At 36.9% G+C, this 9,448-nt stretch overlaps 1 protein-coding gene across 1 annotated transcript in view; it reads right to left on the minus strand.

Annotated features, from left to right (window-relative positions):
• MLLT10 (myeloid/lymphoid or mixed-lineage leukemia (trithorax homolog, Drosophila); translocated to, 10) overlaps positions 1-9,448 on the minus strand; it is a 230,102-nt gene that overhangs the window by 25,973 nt on the left and 194,681 nt on the right. The window contains exon 13 of the mRNA XM_008579437.1: positions 2,722-2,900. Within this exon, the coding sequence (XP_008577659.1) occupies positions 2,722-2,900 (179 nt within the window). The remainder of the gene's footprint in view (positions 1-2,721; positions 2,901-9,448) is intronic.

Genomic DNA, 9,448 nt, shown 5'->3' on the forward strand with positions numbered 1-9,448 from the left:
CGAGGGGGCAGAACATTATCAAGTTTAATATTTCTATTCTGTTAATATTTCTTAAATTATTTGCTTGCTGATGTGATGGTTTTCTTAATAATTGTGACTTCTAAAATTACATTTTAGTCTTATCTGGGTTTTTTTTTCCTTTTTGTCTTTTTTCGTGATCGGCAATGGATCGCAACCCTCAGTGTCGCGCCCGTACCGGACCGGGACCGGCAATGGCATTGCAACCCTCAGTGTTGCACCCGCACCTCGCTCAGCCAGTGAGCGGCCGGTCTGTATGTGGGATCTGAACCCTCGGCAGGAGCGCCGCCGCGCTCCCAAGTGGTGCACTGTAGCAGTGCGCCACCGGGCCGGCCCTAAAATTACATTTTAAATATTAGTGATTTTCATTTACCCAATTATCTTATTGCATTGCTTTCTTCATTTTAAGTCAACTACCTATAAAACAACCCTAACTAAAAGGCTAGGATGTGACTATCTAAACACAATGGATTGTATGGTTTAGAAACAAATAGGGCCAATAGGAGAGTTAAACAGAAATAAACTCTGTCATCTTTAAAAAAAGATTTAATTACCAACTGCATCCCAATTTTAAGAGTCCTATCAATTCCATCTAAATATTTTTGCATCCTTTTCCTTGCACTTTGTATAGAAAACTTCATATTTTTCACATTCAACCCCATTACTATTGTCTCAGGCAGCTAAATTGAAGTAGTTCAGCACTCAGTTCAAATGAGAGGTCAACGTGCCTCAGTTGCCTGGAGACTGATGGTTGCTACAGCAGCACCAGATAAGCCAGCCTAAATAAGCTTCAGCTTGAAGGCAGAAAGCATTTAGTACTAGACAGAAACATAGATGCAGTTGTCTCAGCATGCAGCATTTGAATCTAACTGGATGATCATATTTATAAGAGACCCATCTTACTGAAACATGGAAAGGGGATAAACAGTAAAGATTTTAATTGGACTGAATCCTGGATTACTTGCACCTATGATTTCTTTGTTCCTCAGCTGAGTCACATGTTAAGTGGAATTTTCCCTCTAGCTATAAATTTCTCTTCACCACTAGTTTGCTCATCTACCTCCCTAATGCCAACCCCCAAAACCCACAAACATAATGAGTAAGAAGAAATGAGATTTTTGTTTAATTCAGCCTGGAATTAACCAGAGAGTAATTAAAACAGACTTTTACAAAGACAGAAAAGAAAAATGCACATTGAAAATGTTCATTTGAGACTTTGTCCAAGGATATAAAGCTATCAACAGCATATGGTTACACTTAATTAAAAGAGATAAAACTATTTATAAGAGCCATTCTTTCATTTATCCTTTCACCCTCTCTAACCCCAAACCCCTGTTGTTATGACTACCTCAATTTCTTACTGAAATGAGCTAAAGAAAAACGCTTAAAGTAGTAGAACTCCTCTTATTCAGATTGAGAAGTTCACTAAATAGTTAACTTTCATCTTCAAAGATGGTAGGTACTGGTTTTCTGTGCTGAACTGTCTGCTGCTCATTGTAATCCCTGACTTAACTATAACATTGACTGCCTGCACTGTACCATTCACACACTGCATGAAGAAAGAATCAGATGCTGTGCTCTGATGTGCTCTAAGGCTTACAGAAAATACCAAAAAAAGTGTATCTATTTTAAAGTCTTGTACAATAAAAATTATGCACACATACGTAAAGGTCAAATTTATAGCAACTTACAATCACTTAACCAGTTGTTTGTAATTAGGCATTTGTCATCATTTCAATTTTCTCTAAACCTCAAAAAACTTACTATTGGAGCTTTGGAGAAATGAAAATAAAATTACAAAGAATTCCAAATAAATAAAAATATATATACTTTAGGAATCTTAAATTATCATCTTTGGGAAAGGGGGAGGGAGTAGAGTAGGGTTGTAGGGGGTGTATGTATGTGCACACACAGCTTTGCCCATTACTGTCCCATTTATAAAACTCAAGATTACAATTTTTCTTATTTGACTCTTGCTTTCAAAACTTTCTTACAGAATAAGTCACTAATCAAACTACAAGTCTAAAGTGAAGTGAAAGGGGTAAACAAATGGAAAACCTACATATTCACCACTATTTAACAATATTTATGAATGTTTGCTCTCTCTCAGTGGGAGGAAAATCATGTAGTGCCTGAAGTGATAATTTACTCTTTATTTTATATTCTCTTACACTGGTTTTGAAAAATTTAGATGGCAGATCTTAATATATTAGTTGTATGATTTTTAGAAAAATTATAAAAGGAATTTTCAAAATCACAAAAGTCCAAAATTGGTTCATAGTTTTTGAGTCCTACCTTCCCCCCCCCACCTTGGACCAGTATGGGGATTGGAACCCTTGACTTGCTGTTATAACACCATGCTCTAACCAACTGAGCTAACTGGACAGCCCAGTCCTCCCTTCTTAAAGAAAGAAAGAAAAGAAAAGAAAATAGTAATTTCATACTATTTTACATCATTAGGACAAAATTAGAAACCCAGAAATTGAAAAGCATCAGTTGCTGCCCACATACTCAGTTGTCCTCTCTCATGAATATCATCTAAAAAATGTCAATTATTTCCACTAATAATTTGTTAATCCAAATTGAGATATTTCATAAATTCCTATAGGAAGCCCAATTTCATTTGTCACTCCTCCAACTAATCTCACTTTAAAAAATGAGAATGCCACCTACATGTCACTTCATAGCATCATAATAACTTACCTGAGTTGTAGCAACAGCAGGGGTTGCAGATGATGTGGCTGAGGGAGAGAGAGCTCCCACTTGTTGCAAATGCCCAGAAGATTGCTGAGGTAAATGAGAACTGGAGACAGGAGTACTAGATCCTGAGCCAGACACTACATTTGGAAATGATACTGCTACATCACTGCTGTTATAAATACCTGCAAGAAAGGAAATTTTATTTAAATATTTTATAACTTAACGATCAAATTTGTCACAGATACACAATATTAACCCATCAGTTAGAACACTCTCATCTCATAATTCCTCCCCCAATTATAAATTTTATTGTTGGTGTTAAAAAAAAATGTACCAGTAACTAAATGAATAAACACTGACTTTTCATAAAACACTTGTCTAAAAAGAACCTAAATCACTTTTTATTTCACAAAAATGTCTTTGTTAATAGACAGGGACTACATCAGGAAATATATATTAAGGGTTTTAAGAGTTCCTAAGAGCAATAAAAAATTTGCTGGTAAGCCTTCCAAAATGCAAATACTAAAGCCCAGAAATTGATTGAAAATGTCTGAAACGGGAAGAGACCTTGTTCCACAAAGGCTACAATGTAGAAAATAAAGTGGAACAGGACTAGACTCAAAATTCAGAGACCAATGAAGAGGCTGATGACACTGGTGGAACACAGCTGTGGGAATAAAGAATACTGGTGAATTCTAGAGATGGTCAGGAGATAGACTAAATGGGACTTTATGACTGACTGTATGGGGCATATAAGTAGGGGTGGGAGTGGGGAGAGGAGGGAGGACGAGGACATGATGAAGACTTAGACTACCAGGTGGTGTGACCATCCACTTCAGGGAACGTGGGAAATGATGGGAGACTTGATGAAAACATTTTCAGCAGCACCACTGGAGTAGAAGCCAGAAAAAAAGGGGGAAATGAGGAAGCAGAAGGAGTTACAGGGTGGGGGAAGTGTTTTGTTTTGTTTTTAAAAATGAGAAATCATGCTCATATGCTGATAACAAAGACTTCATAAACATGGAAAGACTCTGAGGATAAAGGAAAGAGATGGGCATATCTATAAAGAAGTAGTTCTCAACTGGGGTGATTTTGCCCCACGGGGACATTTGACAATGTCTGGAGACATTTTTAGTTGTCAAAACTGGAAGGTATAACTTGGGTAATCCAGTGGGTAGAAGCCAGAGTTGCTGCTTAACATCTTACAATGCACAGGACAGTATCTACAACAAAGAAACAACTGGCACGCAGTGTCAATAGTGTGGAGGCTGAGAAACCTTGCTATAAACCAGGGCACTGGGGAAACTGGGAGGGAGGGAATAAGCTCCTGAGAACTTGGCAATGCAACAAGAGGAAAGCAGAAAAGGATGAACCTAATGGGCTACCGTCAAAAAGTTGTTTTTCGTTTTTATAAGAAACAATGGCCCTGGAAGGCAACAATAAGTAGTAATTTATATCAACAGTACAATTTACTTTGTTCAAAGAACATAAATATTATGGATGCATAATAAATAAAAGCACCTACAATCTTCCTCAAACAAGAGAAATAAAAAAAACTAGAACGTTTCAAAAGGCCTTACAACTATATAATTGATGCTCCTAGATTCTTTTTATATCTACAATTTCTCCAGAAAAAAGATGATTTATTCATTTAGCAAATGCATTCATTCCATAAACATCTGAGATCTCACTGTTTGCCAGATATTATTTTAAGTCCTGGAGTTAGAAAGCCATTCAAGATATGTAGTCTCTAACTTCAAGAAACGTAGTGGAGAGAAAGCCAATTACAAAAAGGTATGACGAGTATTATGACAGAGACATTTTCAGGGGCTATGAGTGCAGAAAAAGAGGTATCTAACCCAGATCTGGAGTGAGAGAGGGTGGGAGTCAAAAACTCACTGGAAGAGATGGTGCCTTTAAAGCTAATTTCTAAAGGCACCACAGAACAGAACAGCTTGAGCAGGAAACATGCAACAGAGAACAGGGTAAATTCTAAGGATTTATAAGTACCATTCATATAATTTAAGCAAAAAATGAGGCAAAAAAAATAAGCAGGAACCAGATCAAAAAGAATGTTAAAAGTTAAAAGTTTAAAGTCAATGGGGAGCCACTGAAGGATTTTAAGCAGAGACTTGCCATGATCAGATTGGTGTTTAAGCAAAATGTAAATCACTGGCAGTAGGCTGAGAGAAAACTGTTAAGGGCAGCTACAATAATATAGATGAGCAAAATGGGGATTAAACTAAGGTAATAGTAGTAAAGAGACAATACAAAGGCAAAATTCACAGGACTTGGTGACTAATAAGACCTAAAAAATAAAAACGAGAGAAGAATCAAGAATGACTCTTAAGCACCAGTAATTGATAGTGGCGATGCCACAAACTGAAACAGGAATGGCAATCAAGAACAGTCAGGCTTTGGCTACTAAGTGCAGGAAACTATGCTAGCATAATAGCTCAATGAGGTAAAAATTACTCCCATTTAATATATGAGCAAACAGAAGTGAAAGGAAATAAAATAACATGCGTGGTAACCTAGTAGGTAGTGGAATCAGGATTCAAACTCACAGCTGTCTGCTTCTACAACTGAAACAAGTTTGAGGTTCAGGGCTATCATCATGGTCTTTGAGATGCCTGTGAGACACTGAACTATATGGTCTAGAATACGACAGGATGGATGAGCCTGAAGCTCAGCAGAAAAATCCAGTCTAGAGACACACATCTCGGAGTCAGACAGAACACAGCAAGTTAGAGTAAGTAAACTTGCAAACTCAAAAAAGGCTTTCTGTTGGCCTACACTACAGTTGAAAATGTTAAATTGTTGGTCACATTTAGAAATGTGGAAATTTCACATTAAAAAGTCTAGATTTCTAATTTCTCCTGAAAAACTGAAGATCTACCAACACTGAATACTATATATTCTGAAATAGCAACAATCTGGCTGGAGCTATGGACAGGGCATGGATCCTTTAATCCACCAATCTTCATCCTCCCTTACTGTGTCACGCACCTCTTCACTCATTTATGTCACCTACCTAGCCCCTATAAGTATCTGATTTATAACTCCTAATATGGATGCTGGTCAAAACTGAGTAACAAAAATGAGATCACCCAGGAAAAGTTCTCAGCATGATTAGAGACAGAATCCTAGGGAACGTTATCATCTAAAGGATCGACAAAGAAAAATAGACCACAAAGGACAAACTTAGAAAACTAAGAGAATCTTAAAAACCACTAAAAGAATTTCAAAGGAAAAGGTCAAATGATTCTATTAATCATTTAAGATAGGGTCAAAAAAAGGAGTCACTAAATGTGGCAATAAATCTTGGGAAGATAACTCTTTTAAGATTTTTGGCTTTGAAGGACAGAAAAGAGACAGCATGTTAATGAAGTGAATATTTTTACACCTCATATTCCAAAAGACAGGCACATCCCTGAGAAAAAGATACGTACTTTTTAGAAGTTGTTTACTCTATAGTTCATTCAACAAATATTTTTTGAGTTTCTATTACAAAAAAGATACTGAAGACAGCAAAAAACAGAAAAGAATTCTGCCTTCAAAAAGCTTAAAAGTCTCACAGCAGAGTTGATATGTATTCATAAGTTATTATGATACAGAAGAGAAATGCTAGGTATTGTAAGTAGTACATATGAAATAAAGGACTATTTAAGTTCAGAGGAAGATTCAGGTGGAAGAGACACAGAAAGAAGTACTTGAACTCAATTTTTTCAGAGTATCTTAAAAGATATAATGCTCATTACCTACTTACTGTGATGGTGAAAAGCATACCATACATAGAATTCCCAACTCCTAAAACTAAAAGACAAAAGTTAACTGCGGTAGCATGTTGAAATTAAAATAGCACTAGCTTTTGACTGAAACAAAACTGGGTTTAAAGCCTGGCTCTCTCAACTATGTGATTTTAAATTACTTAACCTTTCTGAGCCTTCATATTGTTCTTATTTGTACAACAAAAATAATAGCTACCTTAAAGGCTTTCTGCGAGAATTTGAGAATATCCATGTATAGGCTCTAGCAATGTCTACCACAGGTAAGTTTCAATAAATGGTAGCTATAGCTGTTTTAGAGTTAATGCTCTAATTAAAAATTTATCTTTAAGTCAGAAAAGTACAATGTTACAATTGTCAGGTCCTCTTATGTCCCTACTGTACTTTGAAAGATGCAATTACCATCACCACATGCAGTAATATATCATGAAAGTATAATATTGAGAAGTAGAACTGTGGTGACTGAGGACCTTCAATTTCAAAACAAATCTGTTTTTATATTACATTAACATGTACTTAAATGGAAAATTGGGAATGGCCAGTTAGTTCACTTGGGAGAGTGTGGTACTGGTAACACCAAGGTCATGGGTTCAGATCCTCATACAGGGAAGCTACCAAAAAAAAAAAAAAAAGAAAGAAAATTTCACAGCTAAATGTGCAATCCAGTAATCACATTTTGAAACTATGTTTGGTACTCAGGTTACTGCTATAAAACACAACAAATCAAAATTTGTCTTTCCCATCAAGGCAGGAAAACAAAGTTCTAAGTCTTTTTTTGGAAATGAGGATTGGTGATTCTCCCTTGCACCTCAGGTATGACTGGTATAGCATGAACAGTTTACTATGACCTCTAGATCTTTCTTCACAAGGCAAATAATCCTCCTTAAATTGCTGTGTATCTGCTTCCTATTTACTTCACTCTACATCTTTCACAAGTCGTATACTACTTTAACCCAAATCAAGGTGATATTCACTGAATTATATAGAATCCAATCTTGTAATACACAAGCTCTAGAAAAATACCCGAAATTCATCTGTTCAGGAGAGAGTAGAAACAAAGATGCAGAACGATATAGAGAGGGGCAGTGACATACTGATTGATTGATTGATTCATTCATTCATTCATCTGCTAAACAAATACTGAGTAAGCTACTAGGAAACAGGCACTATGCTAGGAGCAGGGAATAAAGTAGGGAAAAAGACAGACAAGATCCTTACTCTCTAGGAATTTGCAATTTTATTAGGAAAGCAAACATTAAAATACATTAATATAAATTCCAACACGTACTACGATGGAAGAGAAAAAGGTACCACAATAATGAAAAATGAGAAAGTAAAAAAGATCTGTCCAAAGAAATGATATTTAAGCCAAGATCTAAAGTTCACGTGCGTGTTAAGTGGACCGAATAAGGCAGAAAAGTTTGTTTAAAAGACCTTGGAATATTCAAGGAAGAAAAAAAACAAATAGGTAACAGGGCTAAAGCATAGTGGAGGATGGTAGAAGACAAGGTTGGAGAGAGGGGAAGGAGCAGATTGAGCGGGACCTTGAAAGCCATGCAGAATTGTTTAGAAGTTATATGCTCAGATCAACAGGAAGACACCAAAAGCAAACAGCAGACTTACTTTTTAAAAAGATCATCCCTCTGACTGCTATGTAGCAAAAGGATTGAAAGGGGTGATGAGGAGAAACAGAAAGATCTTTTAGGAGGCTATTCCACAACTTAGATAAAAAATTATATCCCTCTGGAGTAAGGTGGTAGTGGTACTGAACATAAGGAAAGATGGATCTGAAGAGCATTTAGAAATTTAAACCATCTAAACTTGATGATAATAAATTAGATTTGGTAGGGTAGAGAAAAGTATTTTGAATGAGTCAAAGGTATCTCACTAGTGATTAAAAGTGCCATTTAATGGTGAAAAACGGAGCAGGAGGAATAAAAGTTTGTAAAAATCATCCTAGGACTAAGTTCTGAGAACCTCCAACATTTCAAGGATAGTTTGTGGATGAGGAACTTGTAAAGAAAACTGAGACCAGTGTGGTAAGAAGGAAACCATGACTGTGTTGTCACTGATGCCAAGAAAAAGAGTCTGAAGAAAGAGGAGGCATCAACTATATCAAAAGCTGCTGAGGCATCTAGTTAAGACACAGATTGAAAATGCCCATTGGGGGGCCGACCCGGTGGCGCACTGCTACAGTGCGCCGCTTGGGAGCGCAGTGGCGCTCCCGCCGAGGGTTCGGATCCCACATACAGACTGGTTCCCGCTCACTGGCTGAGCGAGGTGCGGACGCAACACCGAGGGTTGCGATCCCGTTGCCGGTCCCGGTCCGGTACGGGCGTGACACTGAGGGTTGCGATCCGTTGCCGGACACGAAAAAATACAAAAAGGAAAAATAAAATCTTAAATAGAAAAGAAAGTATCTCACAACTCTATGAAAATCCTTCTTTATTTTGCCCTCATATTTCAGATTAGGAAAAGAGCATAAGGTATTTGATCCCTTTTGCTGAAAATCTACTCCCACTGGTGGGACTGGCATGTTGTTACATTTCCCATCTGGTGTAAACACAGACGTTGCTATACTATAACATCTAATCCTCTGATTGATTAATTAAATAAAAATAAATTAACGAAATGGAGCTAATATTTATCTCATAAGGTAATTGAGGATAAAATGAAATAATTTAGGGAAACATAAAAGGTACATAAATAAGCGATGGCTGTCTTAAGCTGGGGTCCCCGAATTTGACCAAGTCAAAGTGTTATGGGTTAAATTGTGTCCTCCCCCCCCAAAAGATACACTGAAATACTGACATCGTCCGGTGCCTGTGAATGTGTTCTTATTTCGAAATAGGGTCTTTGCATATGTAATCAAGTAGAGAGGAGGTCTTTAGGTTAGGTCCTTATTCCAACATGACTGGTGTTCTTACAAAAGGAAAAGACAG

This window comes from Galeopterus variegatus, unplaced genomic scaffold, assembly GCF_000696425.1.
Source record: "Galeopterus variegatus unplaced genomic scaffold, G_variegatus-3.0.2 Scaffold1884, whole genome shotgun sequence".
In the NCBI taxonomy this organism is placed as follows: Eukaryota; Metazoa; Chordata; class Mammalia; order Dermoptera; family Cynocephalidae; genus Galeopterus; species Galeopterus variegatus.